Below are 22,025 nucleotides of genomic sequence, written 5' to 3'. Positions count from 1 at the left end.
ATGTTCTATGCTATGCAAACTAACTTTAATAAATTGTTATGATACAGATACGCAAAACTAAAGTATAGCTAACCTGTCCGTAATGTACTAACATATACCGTCATATATTATGCAAAAATTTAATCAATGAAATAAATATAACCTGCATCAATTCAACCATCACCATAAGTTCAACATGGTCTTCAACAATGGAATGTCTAATCATTCAACCATCACCATGGAATGTCTAATCATTCAACCATTCAACATATAACGTTCACGTTGTAAACTGATATATATATCGATTTCAATTAGACCAGAATTAGTTAATGATTTATACGGTTCAAATCAAATAAAACAAAAACGTACAAACCAGAAGCAAAGTAATAAACCTCAGTTAAGCGGATTCGTCAGCCGTCTCCTAACACCCATAGCCGCAATCTTTCAAGCTACCTCCCTCCAGCCAGCGTTGTGATTCATTCTCAGCTCGTTCTCAATCGGTCACTCCGGCGGCGATAGCTTACGAAAGCGTTGGGTTGTAGAATCCACCGATCGGAAACCACAACCACGACGGAGCAAGAAACTACCCAACTTCGCAAAACTCTGATTTAGCCTTCTCCTCGACTTCTCGCCGTCCTCAACAGAATCCTCACATGAGAATAAGAAAAATAAGATCAAACCCGCCTCTGCAACATGTCTAACTTCACCTCAACCAATTCACCTCACCTCACCTCACCTCACCATGGTCGTAAAAGAAGAGCAAAGGGAGAGCGAGCGAGCCAAAACACCACACCAAACTCGATCTATGATGGTTAAGATATGCTTTAGTGATTTGATTGAAAAGGATAGAGAAATAAGGTAATATTGTTGGAGAGGAGAACCTTTTTATCGATGAAAGAGAGAGATAATAGGGCAAATATATATTTTGTTGGAATAAAAGGAAAAACATAATTTAACAAAAATCATAGCTTTAAAATATTTCAGTGGCATGGCTCTGTAAATACTGTTGAAACAGGAGGGCACCTCAAAAAAGAGCCTTCTGTTTTAATAGTATTGATCACAAACAAACACATGCATTTACGTGCTTTATTTTGGAGCATCAACTTTATTTTATATTTTAAATTAAATTATATTTACTTTGGTGTAATTATCAACTATTTATTCTATTGTTATTTTTTTAATCTATAAAACCAACTTATACTATTTTCTTTGACCTAACCAAATACAAAACAAAGTAATACAATACAATCACCAACCACTATCAAATGGATAAAAAATCAATTATCAACTCATCAGAAAACAAAACATACTAACCCGGCGCGTAGCGCCGGAATACCACTAGTAATCTTATAATTTTAAGTTAATAAATGTCTGAGTTGCAAGAGAAAAAAAATCTGATGGAATCATATATAGTTTAGTTATTAAAATGAATTCAATACAAATGGAAGTTTAAAGATTATCCTGGTTTAGGTTATTTCTAACCATGCATCATCAAGTTTTCTAACCATGACTCGAATCAGAAATTAATCAATTATCATAAAATTATCATAAAACCCGGTTAAAGACGAAACTGTCAACAAACAAAGCCCAGACTCAGAGGGTCGGTGGGAATTTATTAATAAGCCCATAAAAGGCCCATTAGGTGTATTAGGGTTTTCCTCTAATCTCGTCTCAACTAATGTATATATACGCTAACATAACTTCTCAAACATATTGTGTTCCGTTTCATTATTTTTGGTACTTATCATCTTGTTTTTTCTGGTTTTAGCTTTCATGGTTTGATATTTTCCGTCCAAGTTTAAAAATAAAAGCTGTGATGAAAAAACCGTGTGCCAGAGATGGAGTCTTTGTTCTCTATCGCTGACGGCTAAACACAACCCTCTAAGAAGTTCTGAGCTTTTTCGTTTAGATCTTTTATTATTTTATCAATTTATAAACAGAAAACTGTTTTGAATTTTTTTTTCTGAGTCGAGGTGACGATAGAAATTTCACAGGTCTGTCAATCCCCTGAAAACATTTTTGTGATGTTATTGTGATATCTCGACAGGTTCTGATCGGCTCATAAAAAAAATTGTGTGTTTTAATTGAATCTGGGAGTATGATGAATCCCATTAAACAAATGGGTTATTTGCCACTGATTTTATATTGATGTTTTATTCACCTTGGAGAACTGACTCCCAGATTCAAAGTTTTCAACTTTATATTTTTTCAGTTTCAAAATTGTTTATTTGTAAGGGTTTTATATTGTTTTAACTGGGTATATGATGAAATTATATTTCATGGGTAATTTGCGTCTGAATCTTCTTGATGCTATCTTTATGATTTTCTGATACCCTTATTTGAACCTTTTACAGAAGATCATTTAATTAAATTTTCTGTGAGTTGCAGTTTTAAAAGATTAGTTTATTTGTTTAATAGGAGAGAGCGATGATAATGATGATTATGACAACATAGAACAATCCAACTCTGACAAATTCTGATGAATTTTACATCATGCACTACCATCTGAATCTCGCTCTCCCTATTTGATTTGTTAAAAGCTTATATTCTGTTTATTCGTTTTGGTTAAAAGCTTTTATTCGGATTATTGCAGACTAATTGCTTGTCATGTTTTCAAATTGCTGAAAGTGGAAATCTTTGGATAGTTGACATATTTTCTTTAGTAATCATCAGAATTATCTGCAAGGACAGTTAATGAGTTACTGGAAGTAAGCAGAGGTTTATTAGCTTCCTGAACTAACCGATCCAACCCAAACATAAATTATTTAATCTGCATTCAATAAAGAGGTTCACTAAATCACATAAATCCAATAAAAAGTTTACAAATGTTTGCACTCTAGATTTTGAAGTTCAACTGTTAACATTTCAAATAATGAAATTTGTTTTATTAACATATTAAACATCGAACTTAAAAATAAAATAAATATTTTAATTAATTTAATTAACAAATAAAATAATTAGATAAAAATAAAACTCAGTATAAATTGTAAAAATTGGTACATATTCAGGAAAATCAATATAAATAAAATTAAAATTTTTAATAAATAATAATAAAATTAAAAAATTAAATAACAATTCTAGAAATTCAAAAATAAGATTAATTAACTGTAAAAATCAATGAAAATTAGTAAAATAGGAAATTTATAAAAATGTAGAAAACAATTATTTTAATAAAAAAAAAAGCAAAAATTAAAATGAAAACCCAAACCTATTTGGCTTTTAGGTAGCATATGAACATTTTGGAGCTTAGAGATTTAGACTCAACAAAGCATTTAAAATGTAAAATTTTGTGAACTTTTTTTGCCAGTTTTGCAAAAGAGGATTGAGCTCAAGTACATTTTTTTTATTTTGTTTTCCTGATTTTTTTGTAAATTTCCCATTTTATGTTTATTTATAGATTTCTACAATTTATAATTTTATTTTTAATTTTAATCGGTTTTCAAAATTTATTCTTATTTTAGTTAGATTTTTGAAATTATATTTTTTTTATTATTATTTTGAATATTTAAATATTTAAATTTTATTTTTCTTGATTTTCCTGAATTTTTATCATTTTTTAGAATTTATATTAATTAAAAAATATATATTTTTTTTAAGTAAACTGTCATGTCACCGATTTTACCCGGTACTCCTTCCGTTTCAAATTATTTGTCGTTTTAAATTTATGCACATAGATTAAAAAACATTTAATTTTACATATTTTCAAAGTAGAAGCACTTTTACCAATACACCTAACCATATATCAATTGGTAAAAAATATATAGTAGAAATATTTTCAATAATTTTGTATTGAAAACCGAAAATGACACTTATTTTAAAACAAAAATTTTATTTTAGAATGACAAGTTATTTGAAACAGAAGGAGTAATGAGTAGTAACTGGTCACAGTTTTGACGTGTGAAACAAAGAAAGTTAATTTTGAAGTTTAATACTCCCTCTGTTTTTAAAGATGAATGTTCTAGGATTTTCACACTTATTAAGAAACCATATTAAAACTTAGTTATTAATGCATAGTTTTTGTAACTTTATATTTCCTATATTTTTAAACCAATAGGATTAAAAGAAATGTAATTAATATTTTTGAAACACACAATTTTTCATTATTAATTGACAAAATATGCTTTGAAAACATGAAAATACATCTTTTAGAAACAAAATATTTTCCTAGAACATCCATCTTTAAAAAACAGAGGGAGTATATATTGAAACAAGTTTCATTGCTTAAAGTGTTAATAGTTGAATTTCAAGGTTTAAAGTGCAATTTTTTGTCAAATTCATGGTTTTTTCATGCTACTTTCCCCTTTTAAATTCTTTGAGTGGAGACTAAAATTTTGAATTGAGTAGTAGAGTTGCTGAAAAAATGGATTGATTAGGTGAAATAATGCCATAAATGTAACTAGAAAATAATATTGCCACTTGAGCATGTCCACATGAACTTCTATGTTGTTCGTTTAAGGATCCTTTGATCAATGAAAAATCCGTTAACCAAATAATCTTGGCAAATTTGTAAAATATGCAAGGCCACATGAGTTCCAATATCAATTGGATTGTTTAGTCCTTTTATTCAAATATTAACAAATCTACAACTCTCCCTAATCTCTCCTTCAATACCAGTAAGAACATTGATATTAGCCATTTTCAACATAGATTCCACAAAATCCAGAAAGAAGAGCTCTTGATTCACCGCATATTCCCAAACCTTCCTGAATACCTCTCCTTCATGATCTTCACTAACCAAAACGTTATCCGAAATCAACAACCCTCTTCCCTTCAAAAGATTGATGTAATAATGGTTATCAAAGTAAGCAGGAGTCTGTATATCCAACGGTGACAGTTCGTTGTCTCGGCTAGAGTCTTTGCACTGTGACCGTAGGATTCGCCTGAACGTGCTGTGTCTTTTGAATTCATCGACGTAGAATGTTTGCAACATGTTTGGTTGATTAATGCGTTGCTTGAAGCTCACGCATCTCGCGTTACCTATCGTATGAGCGCCTGAAAGAGCTATGAGGTCTTGAATGTCCAGACCTTGTTGCTTGAAGTTTATGATGAGGCCTTCGAGAGAAGTGTTTGGTGCGGGGATGTATTGGTTTGCGCCGGCGAAGCTGGCCTTGATGGAGTCTCTTCTCCCTAAGTAAACTTCCCACCATGGTCCACCTCTCTAAAAATACACCAATCATTTTCGTTTTCGTTTTAGGGTTTGACCGTTAGGTTTTCTATTTATCAGAAACACCAGTGAGGAAGAGTAATGGGGAATAGTACCAGGAAGACGGAGTCACGAGCTGCCATGGTGATGATGTCGGAACAAGAGACGGTTTAAAGGACAAGCTTCTTCAAGGAGGTACTTTATGTAATCGATAACTTCAAACCCACGCAAAGAGTTCACGTTTGGAGTTGCTTGTTTCTCACTCAATATATCTCCATGTGTATCCAAGAGCACAGACGCATCACAACCCTAAAATAAATCAATCATACGACATGATAAACCAATTTTAGCCTTCTTATACACCTTTGATTATTATTAAAGTAGGTTAAAATCAGAGAGTGATGTCTAACCAAGACAAAGCAGTCGTGGAACTGAAGACGGAGAAGAGAAGCGGCCATGCGAGGATCTTTGAGAACAGCAACCTCAACGTTGTGCTTGACGATTTCTTCTGCTAATGGGCAACTCTCTTTGTAGAAACCTTTCACTAATGCTCCTCCAAAGTCCCCCAAAGCTGTGGTCGTAATGGCAGATACCACGATTAAAGAGACCCATAGCTTCATCTCCATTGGAAAGTTATGTCCTGTGTAATGTGTTTCTCTGTACGTGTGTGTGCATATATGTGTGCTTAGTGTTTTACTTTTCTTTAATATGTTACCTTGTGTCGTTACATGCATTTTCATGCCAACTTTTACCAATTTGGAAGTTACAGTATTGTCAACTAATGTCAAGGTAGATACAACCAATAAAGACCTAACTTGCCTGGTAGGATATAAAAATAATATAAGATGTTGGTCAAAAAGAGTACGTGAAACTAATCACTTTTTTGAGAATAAAATGACGTTTAAGAAAAGTAATATGTTGGCGTGACAAATGACAACGTTTGTTGTTTCGAACAAATTAAGTCTCTTATATATGTTAACAAAAAGAATCATAGACTATGGTGTATAAAATATGTTTGTGATATTAAAAACCAACGAACCATACATTCATTGGTGTGTTGGTTATGAAAATATGCATGAGAACTGATATACTTTTAATGATTTTTTTTAAGGAAATTTGGAACATAGAAGTAGAGATAAACCCTCCTAATTAATGAGCAGCGTCTTCCTCCTCGCAGAACTTGGTGTATTCCTTTGAACCCATCAAAGATTCTAACTCTGAGGGGTTGCTAGGCTTCACTTTGATCATCCATCCATCTTCATAGGGGCTTGAGTTAATCTACACAAAACACAAATGGTAATTAGTTTGCTTTACATGTTGTCATCAACTGAGACGTAACTTACTACTTTCTTTCGTTTTAAATCGTACCAAGCCTGGTGCTTCTGAGAGCTTCTTGTTAACCTCAATGACTTCACCTGAGATGGGAGATAAGATCTCACTTGTCGCTTTCACACTCTCCACTGCTCCAAAGCTTTTCTCTTTGCTCACTGAACCATTTTCCTCTGGCAGTTCTACAAACACCACTTCTCCTAAATGGTCCTGCAACATTTATTGTTATTTCTCCTCTTTTCAGCCAAATCATCTTTACATCATTCCCCAAAGAGATAAACTCTTTTAAGTTCCTATGTTACCTGAGCATGGTCAGTAATACCAATAGTGGCAACAGAGCCTTCATGTTTAACCCACTCATGTGAATTTGCATACTTCAATCCCTCCAGCACTAAAAGAGAAACCTATCAACAACTTATGACAGAAGCTATGTAACACACAACTATATACATAATCACAATCACCTGAAGAGAAGCATCTAGAGATGGAGAAAGCAGGAGTGAGCTGAGACTTGGAGACAGAAGAAGAAAGCTTGAGAGCGCTTGCTGTAGAAGAAGCCCACATTCTCAGTGCCATTTTTGTTTTTGTTTCTTTGCTTCTTTCTTGCTCTGTGTTTTGTCTTCTCCAAACAAATAGGAGATTTTAAAGATATTCTTTCTGTTTTCTTGTTGTGTTCTATCAATGACATGTAAGGCATAAATTGAAGGCCTCATCCTATGCCTATGGTGTGTATTAAAAGTGTGACCCAAACCTTCTCTACTACTCAGAAGCTCTTGCAACTACTTTTAAAAATTCTTTTTTCAAGTTTGGGGCTCTTACAAAAATTATGGTTCTTTTTACAAGTGGCTAATTCCTACGTACTAGGTGAAATTAAAATGACCACATCTAACTTTCTTGTCTTATAAATCATGTGGTGTTCGTTAGAACGGAATGTAGTTTTTCTTATGCACATACATCATTTTGTGATCATTAGATTGTTTTCACTGAAGTTCAGTATTCCCGGTTATCTCAATCCAACCGGTTCGAGATTTTCATTCTACCACAATGCTGTTTCCTACATAATCTAGTTAGTATCTTTAAAGTTTAGTCATCATTGTCAAAAGATCTTTAAAGCCAAAACAGTTGTGTCGTTTTAGAACAATAGGTTAGGTTAGGTGATGGCCACTGTCCCATAACTCTCTACTAAAACCGCGTTCTCAACAGCGCAAAACTCTATTTAAAGGTCTATCTATCACTCGTTCTTTTCTCTCATTGTCTGAAAAAATCCATGAGTAGACAAAAGCGATTAGAATCTTGATTCTTCTTTTGAGCAATCTCTTTTCCATTTACCTTCGTTCTAATGGTTCCACTCCCAAATAATTGTAATGCCCTGATGAGATGGCGTCAGGGAAAATGGGAAAGATTGTTGATCAGAAGAATCACACGAGATTCTTTGACATCTCCTCAAGTGCTGAGTTTCATGGAAGTTGGGTGTTCAACAAAATACAAAAGGACAGACCAAATAAGTGAGTGTTCAACAAATACAAAAGGACAGACCAAATAAGTGTCTGTGGTGACAGTGATACAGAATACCAACCCATCAAATGAAACATTTTATAATGGGTTTGGTGTTTGAGTTTTAAGGTTACAACTCCCAACGTGAACTCTCTGAAACACTTCGGGGTTAAAGTATAATTAATTAAAAATACCAGGCAGATATGCAAATAGAAATAAATAAATAAACTCAAATCGGATTCTACCGTCGGAGAAATAACTCCAATCAATCCCCATTGGAAACCCTAACCATCAATTTCTCGAAAAAATGAGCAGCAGCGACGATGGCACCACCGTGGAGATCACCCACAAAACCATCGGCCCATCTCGTCCCTCTCGAATTCGAGTGGCGTCTCGTATCAAAGTATGGAACTTTCTCATTCTTCCTCTGTATCTCGCTATACTGTGTGTAACGAAGTGGATTGATTGATTGATCATTGGCTGATTCTTAGGTTCGTGATTTGAGGAACGCGATTGCGGAAAAGGGTCGGTTTCCAGTGGCGAATTTGAGGATGATTCTCCGTGGGAAGGCATTGCAAGACGAGGAAGATGGAGAGGATGTATACGTCACGCTCAAGGACGAAGGTACATAAAGGTTGAGACTTTCGTGTGTCTCTTTTGAATGGGTCTTTTGATTATGCATTTGGGTTTTGTTGTGTAGATTCGTTGACCGTTGCTGTCATTCCAAAAAGACCAGTTGGAGTTGAGACATATGATGATGATGATGATGACGAGGAATTGGTCTGGTGTTTTAACTCTTGAAAGAATGTTTCTTTTTTTTATTAGTTTCTGTTCTTTTTTGTAATCTGTTTTTGGCAATGCAGAAGTTTAAGCTCCCACCATCAGCAAGCAGGGGGAAGAGGAAGCTTTACTACTTTCTTCGCAACAAGCTGAAGCTTCCCGGTTAGTTCTTTAATCTTTCCAAGAATGTTTGAAACACTAATTCACTTGTTTGTGATGTTCTAGATATCATTCTGATGGGACTCTTCTCTTTAAGTCTAAAGATGTGGGCTATTATCACCTTGTGGTTTATCTTGGCTCCTATTGCCCATCGTTGGGAACTAGGCCCTATCTTTGTAAGTCCTCTTCATCTTCAGTGTCTGGATTCTTGAATAAGGACTCTTGTTTTTGCAATGCCATTGGATATGCATCTTCTTGTGTACATAGATATTATATACTGTGATCACTTGGCTCACATGTTCTATTTTGTTTGTGTGGTTTCTTCGTTATCATGGGTTTCAGTTACTAGGGACTGGCTTCTCAATCATCTTACTCAACCTTGGTAAACGACAACCCGGTGATGTCAGGTATATACATATCTAAAGAAACTTCAGCCTCCGTTGATCTTCTTGAGATAACAACGCACACTTGATTTAAGGAAATATGCACACTTTGACTTCGTAAATATCCTTGGTAACTTATTAGACATAGGGAATAACAAAAGCTTAGGATTCTGGAAGCATATGATTCTTCAAGTAGTCTAATTAGCTGGAAAGTGGAATCCTCGTATATTGACTTTCGAGTTGTGTAAATATCTTCTCTTTGGATTACAAGGAACTGAATAAGTTGGGTGTCTTTCTTTGGCAGTGCATATTCCATATTCAACGAGGACTTTAGAGAGCTTCCAGGTACATATAATGCAGAGCGTATAGACCGTGACATACGAGCAGGCCATATATGATGCAAGATTGCACATTGGCATGACTAAGATTAACATCAACGGTGGAACAGAACTTAATAGCCAGTATGCAACCAAAAGAAAAAGATCAGATGTTTTTGTCCCATCAGATTGAGACAACACAAAGCATGACAGTACTTGTACATGAGATCTAATTTTGATATTGCAACATTATATATTTTTAAAATATGTATGATATCATACTTTCTGTCATATTATGATTATTATGTGTGGGAAAATAAGCTCTAGGTCAACTTAGGTCCCATCAAACTTGATGATTCTTAGGTGTGAATAAATCCAGTAACCAAATCTGTCTATCTAGTGATTCAGTTGGCTTGACGCTTTTCACCTTTGCCAATTTATTTCCTTTTTTTCCATGCCTTGCAAATTAAAGAAACACAAATTATCTCAAAAGTCTATGAAGTATTGAATTAGGATTACATTATTAATATTACACAAAAAGTCATGCTTTGAAGTACATACATCTAAAGTAGACGCATTTCTGTTTTAAATTCAAAATCACTTTTGCTTTTACAGATTTGTTGAAGAAAAATTAAACCTAAACACATGGTATTTTCGTGGTAAAATTATCTTTGAAATTGCGTTTTCATGGATAATAAAAACTTTTGTATTTTATAAAAGGCTTTCTTAGCTGTGACATGTGAACTGTGAGTGGTAGTTGGAGTGACTTTGCCAATCCTTGACGGCACGTTTTAGGGAAAAGGTCAAACTTCTCGGTTATCTACAAAATATTTTTTCTACATTTAGTATAAGTTATATTTTTATTAATATTAACTCGTGAAAGATGATAAGTTGTTTTAAACTTCAATAATGCTCTAAATGATGGATAATTTTGAATATTACAAATTATGAGAAATATTACAAGACGATTTTATAGCCGATAATTCTACCTGCCTTATGAGGATTCACGTCTAACTGCATCATCATGAGCCATCTTATGAGATTCATGTCTGACGGTACTTTTTACGCCATGCCGAAGATCTCCTATATGTTTTTTTCCATAAATCTGCATAATTCACCTTTACTGGTATTCGAAACTCAGACCTGTATTCGAAATTCAGATCTGATGGTGTAGAAGCATTAATGAACTCTTAATCAAATAAATTTGAATATCTGTAACCTTTTTTTTATCAACAAAAGTCTGAAAATCTTGATGAACAAAAAAGAAGTGTTTAAAGTAATAGGCCAAAATTATTTTAAATGAAAGGGGATAAGACAAGAAGTCGTAGCGGGGAAGGGAATCCGACAAGTATGACGTCGTTTCGGCGAAGGAGTCTACGAGGTGGGTTCCACTTGTCAACACCTAGTTGACTATTGTTCTTTTATCTTCCTCTCCGTGGGCCCTACGCTGCCTAATTGTAATTAAGTCAGCCATTATTACGACTAGTTTTCATCTAATTAAAAAAACTATAGAGACTGACCATAATCATAACCTGACGTGAATATACGAAAACTGATTTTTAGTATGAAAACATGCACTTTTCCGTGCAGTGTGATACATGTCATGATTATTTAAATGAGAAGATATATTGCCATGCATATATGAATTTGATTATGAATTTGATTTACATGTTTTATTTACACCACCTCATACATGATTTATGATTAATTGTTATAAGTGCATTTTCATTTAATTTGTTTTTTTACTTCAAATTCAATACGACATAAACCGTAAATGTTAGTAGTAACTTTTTAAATAAATGCAAATATGGATTTCAATCAATCCATAAATGCTCATAACTACTCCCTCTATTCCTAAATAATCTATGTTTTAGAATTTTCACACTTATTAAGAAAACACTTAAAATTTTGATAATAAATGTATGATTTTCTGTGTTTAGCTATTTCCTATGATTTTTAACCAATCAAAATTCAGTAAACACAATTAATGTTTTTGAAATTTACAATTTGCCATTATTACATACATTGAAAATGTAAAATATAGATCTTTTAGAAACAAAATATTTTTCTAAAACATGGATCATTTAGGAACGGAGGGAGTATTAATCAGTGCTATTAATGTGATTAGTGATTGTTTTTTATCAAAATTTTGCATTAATTAACAAAATACCTTCACAGCAATAGAATCCAATAGTAAAGGTTATAAATCTCAAACTGCATTTAACAGAGGGATTGAAAAAAAAAATCACACTCCTTCCGTTTTTTTATATACACCCGAAACCTAACGCACACCACGAAAAAGGCACGACACAAACTACCACAAATCCTTTGAACGTAGACGTCAACAAACCAAGACAAACTGATTGTATCAAGATTCAAGATAGCTAATCTCAAAACCAGAGCAAATACAATCGAGATCACCCAAGCCAACAACCGTAGAGTCTAGGAGCAAAATAAAACAAGCCACAAAATGTCAAAGCGTTTCCTTAAATTTATTGACACTAGAAACTGAATCGGAGGTATTAAGATAAACAAGGTATGTATTTTGGGCATGCTAGATGTGATATCTGCGAGCGATTCTAATAATCTGATCATGCCATAACGAATTGTCAAATTTCTCTGAAGTGGTCTGTTATTGGATTAACTTAACTTGCATGCATGATTTCTTCAAAATAACACCAAGCTTTCAAGCTTGCTTCGTTATATTTCGCATGCAACAAACTAATTGTTATGCGAAATTACAGAGAATACCACCTACTTATTATTTTAAACATTGATGTATATTAATTACCACCTACTTATTTTAGTTTGTGTTGTAATTAACAAACTAGATTTTGACCCGTGCAACCGCACGGGTGTTTGTTTTCACTTTTCTATACATAAATTATTGTTTTAGAACATAAGTGGTATATATTTTTAATGTTAATCATATACTTAAATATTTATATAACTATTTCAAATACAATAATTTTATAATTTACATGTTATAATTAATTAGTTGTTTAAACCTTATGTATTTGCCACTTCTTATTATATATTTATCTTATTGTATTTGCATTTAGTTATTAAGCAAATTAATATATTCATGAGAAAATATATTTAAAAAATATTTTGTATTTAATTTATGCTAAATTCTGACCCGTATTTCAAAACTGGATTTCTTTTTACCAATATTTTTATGCTTATTCATTTTAGATAATTTATTATTATATATATAAAAGTGTAAGATATGTTAATTTTTAGACATGTATTATATAGTTTGTTAATTTTAAGTCGTTCTATCATCATATTATATTTTATATAAATATTTTATATTTATGAAAATAAAATTTACAAATTTATCAATTGAATATAATTTTATCATACTTATTTTAGTATAATAATTATATTTTAACATGATCATGACTATAAAAATAGACAAAATAGGTTATAATTTATTTATTTTCATTTCTAAACGATAACTTAAAATACATTAAGTTATTGTTTAAATATTACACAGATTTATTAGAATTTTTAAAATATAATATATAAATATATATTATATTTAAAATGAAAATATATTATGATTAAAGTAGTTACAAAGATTTTATATTATTAACTTTAAAGAAATACATGTTAATTTTTATACATGTATTATATAGTTTGATAATGTTAACCCATCTTACCAACATATTAGATTTTATTTTTGAACATAATATTTTATAATTACAAAAATAAAATATATAAATATATAAATTTAATACAATTTTATTATATTTAGCTCAATATAATAATTTTAATTTAATATGATTGATTATGATTATATAATAACTAAAATATTATAGATTTTTTATTTTTCATTTTATATAACTGAATATATTAATGTATAATAATATTTTAAACTAATTTTGAAATTAGTGAAAATATTTAAATATAATTTCGAAAATGAAGATCTTTTAAAAATCTTTTTAAACAGATTTGTTAGAATTTTAAATTAAATATATTTATATTTAAAATGAAAAGATATCAAAAGATACTATGATCAAAATATTTTAAAAATTATATTTATTATTAGTCTGAATTAAAATATAGTATGAATTTCTATGAATATGTCCATTAGGTCCATTTTTTTAAAAAATCACACATGAATTAAGGTTGTGACTTCTGTTTTAATATATAAGATTTCAAGAAAACAAAAAAATGTAGCATAAAACCGTTTTATGTTAATTTTGTCGTGAGATCAATAGAAAAATGTCAAATAAATATAGGAATAATGAATTTTTTGTTTTGTTGTATTTGCGTATTATTAAATTAAATGACAAAGCTTAGGATTCTAAGTCCACATCTTATACAATAAAGTTGGCTTGTCTCTCTCCTTAAAGAGCCACGTCACCATGTAGAAGGGGGCTTTTTGCGACACGTGGCGGCACCTGGATCGTTCTGTTTTTCTTTCTTTCTGGTTTTGTTTCTTGCCGGACGACTGAGCTGGGCTTAAATTGGTTGAGATACTGGCCCAAATATTTAAGGATGTTTATTATAAATACGGTTTCGGTTTATATATATGTTCTCTTTTTCGGTGGATCATATTATTGAGAAACATAATATATAGTGGATTAAGGGGGTTATCCATAACACTCGACCCAACAACAAATTATATTGGAAAACATATTTATGCAGAAGATGACAAAATTAAAAATCGTCTCTTACTTTTCTTTATTCTAAGTCACAGAAACTACAGAATCTTCCCACTCAATGAAAGCATACCAACAAATAATTAAAAAAAGACTTTAAAGAAAAACAATAAAATAAGATGAAATATAAGAGTTGATCGTTTTTTTCTTTTTCATACAACATAATAAAAATTGATGGACTATAAAAACGTTATACAAACTTTCATTTCTCTTAATGAGAAGTCAATATATTCTCTGCTTAGCCATTTCCTTTATAATTCAAGCAGCCTTCAATATGCAATTTTTTTTTTAAACACGATATAACATTTAGTTTACGGTGAAAAACTATATCTCATGTAGACTTATAAATTGTTAATTACATTAATTAAGTACTCAAACTGGCTTGGAATATACTTTAAAAAAAACTAAGCTCATAAACTAGAGTTAGGAGTGTTCACAGAATTGGAAAAATAGCCTGTTGTAATCAGCCCCTTCAGATTACATAAAACGTTCACACAAAAGCTTTACCAATCAACATAATAGACATTAATGTCGAATAATTACAGCAACATGCGTTACCTTCCACTAACACAGTAAAAACTAAACAGTCACCGCTGCTCTTAGTTCCTTCATAAATAGACGTGTGAACCAAGCACCTTACCGAAACATCTTCCCATACAAACACAACTCACAAATCTCACACCAGTCCCATGGATCAGAAAAGAGCAAAGAAGCAGACTCTTGACACCATGCCAGAAGACCTGCGCATGGTCATTGTTTCTAAGGTGGGGGCTAGCTCTGCATTGGACTACTTCAATGCGATCGTCGCGTCCAAAAGCCTCTACTTTCGTTTTGACAATCGCTTTATTGCTAAGGTTCTCAACCTCTCGCCATTGGTCAAGAAACCAGCCCTAGCAAAGAGATACAGATCGTTGATGGACAGCTGCTTCAGCGCCAATAACGTTGATGCTAACTTTGTGACATGTATGCTTCAGGTTGACTACTTTGTTTTGTTATCATGTGTGGCATTTAATGTACCTTCCTTACATGTGTGCTCCAGTACTTCTGACTCTCGAAATCAATTCTTGGGTATGCATCACCTCCGCATAGCATCAAAGGCTGGTCACCTCCAAGGAAGGTACGTTTATGGAGTTCTCCTCATGGCCATCGGCCAAACTGAGAAAGGAGTAAGAATCATCAACAAATTGACCGATGAGAAGGGTATTAAAGCAGTGGAAAACTGCATCAAAGAATTCCCGCTCTCTCTGGACCGCCTGGACCGCAACGTGAAGGATATCTACGTAACATCCTTTACCAAGATGAAGCCAGATCATCAGTGCCATCCTCCAGAGATCAACACAGCATGCTCAGAATGTTACCACTTCTTTTTGATGACCGAGTTCTTTGAGATGATGATAGGTCTCAACTCTCCAGATCTCCGTCATTCTTCATCTCAACAAGGTTCTAAGGACGTTTCCATTACTTTGGAATCCGAGCCGGAGATCAAACAAAGCGACGATACATCAGATGGAGACAGTTCGGACGCAGAACCTGCATCCTATTTCTGCAACCTAAGCCTAAAGTATTTTGCATCTGAACCACTCCGGATGGTGGAACAACACACGTACTTAATGAGGTCGTGCTTAGAACACAACAATCCGGAGGCACACTATATTGAGGGGATCAATCAGTTTTTCTTCCGTAAACGGCGAGTCAAAGGCCTCAGACACCTATGCCGCTCGGCCAAAGGAAAATATGACAAAGGCACGTACCTTTGTGCTATATTGATGTTGTGCACAGGGAAAATCAAAGAGGGGAAAAGGGTGCTTGATACATTTGACTGGGAACACACACTTTCGACTTCTGAACGTAGCTGGAGAAAAATAAAAATAAACGCTTAGTGTTTATCGTATTGATCCAGAGGACACGTACCTACACAATATGGCCAGACTCAAACCCCCTAGAAGCTCTGACCTTCAAAACAATAATCATCAATACAAGGATTGCTACTACTTTTTAAGAGTGGAGAAATTTGTACAATACGTACATCATAGATAAATTGTTTTGTTGTTCATTTTCTTTCAGTTTGGTTTCTTCAAACTTTATTTAGGCAAAAATGGCTTTTAAAAAATAAATACACTCTATTGTATTCATCCCTACATTAAAGTTTATTATAAACCAAAAACAAATAAAATGGGACAGCAACTTCACTATTAAGCATACAACCATATCATCATTTGTGGCACACAACATATCCAACACTTTCACACATCAAGATATACGAACCCGGCGCGCAGCGCCGGAAGGCCTCTAATACCAAGATATAACGCTATCATCGATGACAAAAGAAGAATAGTTTTTCCTAATCAAATGACATAGTCACCGATGACAAAACCAGAATAATTTAACTTTATCAAATTCCATTTTATACTTATTAGTGAAAACAACAATGAAGGATTCTTTGAAATTTAGCCAAGAATAGTGAAACCTGTGAAATACAGCTCCATTCAGTTAAACTTGTACTTTGATATGGATCGGTCTTAATTTATGGGAAAGCTGTTAAAATAACACATTTTTATTATTTGCAAACGTAGTTATTATTAGTAGGGCCTAAATATTAGCAGCATGTAGTGTATGTTTAAAACGTGAAAACGAGATGTATAATGATTTACCATTTAATGATATACAATATATTTAGAGAAGTGATATTAATATTAATTTTGAAAATGTGTAAAATAACTATATATTTTTTCAAACAATAGTTTTTAGTAGAAAACAGATGTCAGTAGCTCTAGAGTATAACTATTATCTCACAGAAATCAAACTGACACTGACTTTAACTGTCACTTAACCCACTTATACTGCATTTGTAACGGTTAAGTTCGTGTTGTTTATTTGTTGATTCTAATTGCAACACTAGTCACATAATTTTCCAACGTATGGTAATTTGGTAACGGACGCAATACTGAATTGTGTCTGACAATTGACACAAAAAGCAAATATACTCATATGCGTTACTTATTGAGAAAGTAGTAAATGGCAAAAAAAATTGGCTGAACTGGTAAGATGTTAGTTGAATTGTTTAAGTTTTTCTTAGAAGACAGAATTTGTGTGAACAGTTTGAATCCAACGAACTGAATGTGAAAGAAAAAGTATGAAAAATGTGAAAATAAGCACGAAAAGTATGAAAAATGAAAGGAATATATCGAATAAAAAAGTTTGAATGGAAGGGAATATATTGTTGTAATGTGAATGAATAGTAAAGTTCTCATGAACAGATAAATATATGGTTGAAACAAGCGCTTTGTTTATGTACTAAAGAATGTTATTTTTTTGTCAACATGTACTAAAGAATGTTATACTTTAAACTTTGTAATTTTCAACGATGTTATATTTTCATGTTGCTTATATGATGATTAAGTTGATTAATTATTCTTAATTTCTCTGAAGTTGGGTAATTAAGTATCTAAAGAGGCAATGTTTTCTTCTTTAGTTATAATCCCAAATTATTTATCAGATTTCTACTTGAAATATTTTCAGTCCATTGTATCAATTTGTGTATATTTTAGTAAAACCCCACACCAGTATTAATTTGGCCAATTATATTTTAACTGGTAACTTATCTTATAATTTTTCTTTTTCTGTTAAAAACTTATCTTATAATCTATTTTGTGGACTTAAAAGAGAAAACCAAAGGGTATAAATGCGAATTCTCATTGTCCCGGAGACCGATGAGCGCGAACAAAGCAAATGACAAAAGGCTTTCCTAATATAAGAATCCTTTAAACCAGAGGTCCCGAGCCTAGGTTTACTATTTTGACCTTTTTCCTTTTTCTTTTATTTTTCCAGAGGAAGTTAATACTTTCCTCAGATTATGTTTAGTTCAAAACTGTTTGCTACACATATATGTAGCTCCAAGTAATAATTCCAAGTTTAGAACTTCATTAACGCGACGTCTGGTGAGCTAAAAAAATCTTACTATCGTGACCACATCGAGTTATCCTAACTATAGCAAGTTGATAAGTGAAAACAAAGTCAAAATAATTTCCACTCTGGAATTACCATTTATACTCCTGATAAAAGGAAGAAAGTCAACAACTAGTCAACTACAACTGCGCTAATGTTATTCCTTTTTGGTATTTCTCATGTCCGAATATCACTAATTTGCAATTATACATTCGAACAAACTGAATTTTTCTACTTTAAATTAATTATTCTGGTCAAAATCTTATAAAAGAGGGTTTTAGAACATTTCAAGGGTGAACTTGTAAATGAAAGAGAATGTTGATGGTACTTACGTAATCGAGCCAAGAAAAAGCGAAAAAAGAGTCAATGTTTCCCTTAATTCAAAACCACTAAAGACTTAAAAAGAAAACATATTTAAATCCCAAAGAAACACGACAAAAGTCTCTCTCTCTCTCTCTCTGTCTTAATATTTTTCTTCTCAGCTCACAATTTCAAAATCGCCGAGAAAATTATTAAATTTTTGCTATCGGAAAATCTTATTTTCTCGGCCATCAAATGTGATGGGAGGTGGATTCTCCTCCGTCTTACCTTGCTTCAACCAAGGTCACCGCAGCCGCCGGCGCCAACACTCCCCACCATCAGCTCAAAATCAAACTCATTCCGATCGTCTCAACACTCTCTCTGAGCCGTTGGATGAGACTCTAGGCCACTCTTACTGCTACGTCCCTTCCTCTAACCGCTTCCTATCTCCCTTCCCTTCGGATCGGTTCACCTCTCCCACCGGTTCGTTCCGGTTATCTCCCGGTCGGATCCGAGGCTCCGCGTCATCGGACCAGCTCCACACCGGGTTCAGATCTATCTCCGGAGCTTCGGTTAGCGCCAACACGTCAAATTCCAAAACTGTCCTCCAGCTCGACGATATTTACGACGATGCCACTGTGAGCACTTTCGGCGGCAGCCTAAGGAGCTCTGTCGTGAACGCTAACGGCTTCGAAGGAACGTCGTCGTTTAGCGCTCTCCCGCTTCAGCCCGTGCCGTTGGGACCGGACCGCTCCGGTCCCGTCGAGCGTAACGGTTTGTTCATGTCCGGTCCGATCGAGAGAGGCGCGACTTCCGGACCGCTGGACCCCGCCGGAGAGATTTCGAGATCTAACTCCGCCGGCGTGCACTTCTCGGCGCCGCTCGGCGGCGTTTACTCGAAGAAGAGGCGGAAGAGGAGGAAGAAGAAGAGTCTCTCGTGGCATCCGATTTTCGGGGAGAGGAAGCAGCGGCCGTGGGTTCTCCCCGTGTCGAACTTCGTCGTCGGTGCTAAAAAGGAGAACACCGTGAGTCCCGACGGCGGCGAAGCGGCGGCGGAGGCAGCTTCCGCCGGTGAGAACGAGTTACAGTGGGCGCTGGGGAAGGCGGGAGAGGACAGAGTGCAGTTAGCTGTTTTTGAGAAGCAAGGGTGGCTCTTCGCCGGAATCTACGACGGGTTTAACGGCCCCGACGCGCCGGAGTTTCTCATGGCGAATCTTTACCGTGCGGTTCATAGTGAGTTACAAGGCTTGTTCTGGGAACTTGAGGAAGAAGAGGAAGGTGATAATAGGTTAGATAGTAGTACAACAGAGTTAGCAAGTTCGAGCAAGAGTCCATCAGAGGTGGTGGAAGTGAAGGAGAGGAAACGTTTATGGGAGCTTCTCGCGGAGGCACAAGCGGAAGACGGGTTGGATCTTTCAGGCTCCGATAGGTTTGCGTTCTCGGTTGACGATGTTATTACCGGAGGCAATGCTGTCTCTGTCGGAAGTAAGAGGTGGCTGTTCTTGTCGAAGTTGAAGCGTGGTTTGTCTAAACAAGGAGTTTCAAGCGAAGCTGAGGTGGTAGATAGCGTTAGAGTAGAGGAAACGGTTGAGAAGAGGAAGAAGAGACGTAAGGTCGGTACGGTTGATCACGAGTTGGTTCTTAAAGCGATGTCGAATGGTCTTGAAGCCACGGAGCAAGCGTTTTTAGAAATGACTGATAAGGTTCTTGACACGAATCCTGAGCTTGCGTTGATGGGTTCTTGCTTGCTGGTTGCGTTGATGAGAGATGATGATGTGTATATAATGAACATAGGGGATAGTAGAGCTCTCGTTGCGCAGCATGAGGTTAAAGAAACGGGTGGGGGTGTGGAGACAGAAAGATGTAGTGATTTGGACAGAGACAGTGACATCAAAGAGCCTTCGGTTGTGGATGACAACGAAACATATGCGCAGGACATGAAACTGGTGGCGTTGCAGCTGACTACAGATCACAGCACGAGCATCGAAGATGTAATTCTGAAACCTTGTTAAGCTTTTGTTGTCTAGGATCATACACTTACAATATTCTTGTCACATCTCAGGAAGTAACGAGAATAAAAAACGAGCACCCTGATGACATGCATTGCATAGTAAACGACAGAGTTAAAGGACGGCTTAAGGTGACCAGAGCGTTTGGAGCAGGGTTCTTGAAGCAGGTTAGGCTAAATATCAACTCTTAAATCACAAAAAAAAAACTATTATCATTACCGTAATTCTCACAAAGGAAGTGTGGATTTTTTGTTGCAGCCTAAACTGAACGATGCGTTACTGGAAATGTTTAGAAATGAGTACATTGGGACGGATCCATACATATCATGCACACCGTCTCTACGTCATTACCGGCTAACGGAGAATGATCAGTTCATGGTTCTGTCGTCTGATGGGTTGTACCAATACCTGAGCAACGAGGAAGTTGTTTCTCTTGCCATGGAGAAGTTTCCAGATGGAGATCCTGCTCAACATGTTATACAGGAACTTCTAGTACGTGCAGCCAAGAAAGCTGGTAAAACAAAACATTTTGTACCTTTTATAGTAACTGGTTTGCGGAGTTTGGTGATTAATGTTTTGTTAATAAAAACAGGAATGGGGTTTCATGAGCTATTGGATATTCCGCAAGGAGATCGAAGAAAGTATCATGATGACTGCACTGTATTAGTGATAGCACTTGGAGGAAGTAGGATCTGGAAATCATCAGGAAAGTACCTATGAGAAACTCAAAATGCATCAAAAGGGTGGCAAAAACTTACTATAGTTTTCGCCAAGTACTCTTTTCTTTTTGTTTCCTTCTTATGTTTATGTAGGAATGTTTTTTTGTATTAATATTATTGGTAAAGAATGATTGGTATCAGTACTATTTAATGGAATCAATGGGGTTTATAATGTTTTGTGCAAGTAGAAGCCTCTATAAGATCATTTCCAACCCATTGCTATTTTCACCTTTATAATAGCATTTAGAGGTGAAATTGCTCTAATCCACCTTTATTTCTTTCTCTATAATAGAGATCTCTATATTTTCCTCTATTTATAGAGGAAGAAATAACATTACTCTATTTTTTACTCTATATGTAGAGATCTCTATTTTAGATAAATACTTTGGAGTAAAACCCACCTCTATTATAGAGTTCCTCTATTTTAGAGGTAAAAATAGAGAAATACATTGGAGATGGTCTAAGAAAATGAAGACAGCATAACTTTTGCATGCAAATTTCAAATATTAACAATCCGTTGGCGAGTAGTACTTTGATAAAACTTTGATAGTTTCAGTTGTCTTCTACAAATAACACATATATAATAACTTTTGAATGATTTTATTTCAAAGATTAGTGGATGAAAACATATATAACCAAATCTTATTGTTGTAGCTCTATGCTTCCATCCCCGGGCCCAAATAACACATACTCCCTCCGTTTTTTAATATAAGTCGTTTTACAGCTAATCACGTAGATTAATAAAACTATTAATTTCTTATATTTTCTAAACAAAAACATCATTAATTATTTACGTAA

General features: G+C 34.3%; 3 protein-coding genes, 3 non-coding genes and 2 pseudogenes across 6 annotated transcripts; 6 read left to right on the top strand and 2 right to left on the bottom strand.

Annotated features, from left to right (window-relative positions):
* Positions 1-1,787: 1,787 nt before the first annotated feature.
* LOC125600532 lies at positions 1,788-1,878 on the top strand. The gene has a single exon (XR_007333835.1). It is a non-coding gene; the product is annotated as a small nucleolar RNA U61 (small nucleolar RNA).
* Positions 1,879-1,947: 69 nt separating this feature from the next.
* On the top strand, positions 1,948-2,037 carry LOC125600533. Its single transcript, XR_007333836.1, has one exon. It is a non-coding gene; the product is annotated as a small nucleolar RNA snoR14 (small nucleolar RNA).
* Positions 2,038-2,068: 31 nt separating this feature from the next.
* On the top strand, positions 2,069-2,161 carry LOC125600530. Its single transcript, XR_007333834.1, has one exon. It is a non-coding gene; the product is annotated as a small nucleolar RNA Z101 (small nucleolar RNA).
* A 70-nt stretch (positions 2,162-2,231) lies between these two features.
* LOC125600531 lies at positions 2,232-2,317 on the top strand (annotated as a pseudogene).
* Positions 2,318-4,507: 2,190 nt separating this feature from the next.
* On the bottom strand, positions 4,508-5,877 carry LOC125600517 (annotated as a pseudogene).
* A 181-nt stretch (positions 5,878-6,058) lies between these two features.
* LOC125600518 (glycine cleavage system H protein 3, mitochondrial-like) lies at positions 6,059-7,153 on the bottom strand. The gene is made up of 4 exons (XM_048773201.1): positions 6,916-7,153; positions 6,754-6,842; positions 6,491-6,661; positions 6,059-6,400 (listed from the first exon to the last, which is right to left on the bottom strand). The coding sequence occupies exons 1-4, from the start codon at positions 7,025-7,027 to the stop codon at positions 6,272-6,274; spliced, it is 501 nt and encodes a 166-aa protein (XP_048629158.1). The 5' UTR covers positions 7,028-7,153; the 3' UTR covers positions 6,059-6,271.
* Positions 7,154-8,193: 1,040 nt separating this feature from the next.
* Positions 8,194-9,849, top strand: LOC125600507. The gene is made up of 7 exons (XM_048773185.1): positions 8,194-8,348; positions 8,437-8,569; positions 8,646-8,725; positions 8,809-8,887; positions 8,951-9,060; positions 9,227-9,291; positions 9,572-9,849. The coding sequence occupies exons 1-7, from the start codon at positions 8,253-8,255 to the stop codon at positions 9,663-9,665; spliced, it is 657 nt and encodes a 218-aa protein (XP_048629142.1). The 5' UTR covers positions 8,194-8,252; the 3' UTR covers positions 9,666-9,849.
* Positions 9,850-18,628: 8,779 nt separating this feature from the next.
* LOC125600510 (protein phosphatase 2C 29-like) lies at positions 18,629-21,399 on the top strand. Its single transcript, XM_048773189.1, has 4 exons — positions 18,629-20,490; positions 20,562-20,675; positions 20,767-21,022; positions 21,101-21,399. The coding sequence occupies exons 1-4, from the start codon at positions 18,760-18,762 to the stop codon at positions 21,226-21,228; spliced, it is 2,229 nt and encodes a 742-aa protein (XP_048629146.1). The 5' UTR covers positions 18,629-18,759; the 3' UTR covers positions 21,229-21,399.
* Positions 21,400-22,025: the final 626 nt, after the last annotated feature.

Source organism: Brassica napus, unplaced genomic scaffold, assembly GCF_020379485.1.
Source record: "Brassica napus cultivar Da-Ae unplaced genomic scaffold, Da-Ae ScsIHWf_228;HRSCAF=393, whole genome shotgun sequence".
Classification (NCBI taxonomy): Eukaryota; Viridiplantae; Streptophyta; class Magnoliopsida; order Brassicales; family Brassicaceae; genus Brassica; species Brassica napus.
This window is presented reverse-complemented; position numbering and strand designations above follow the sequence as displayed.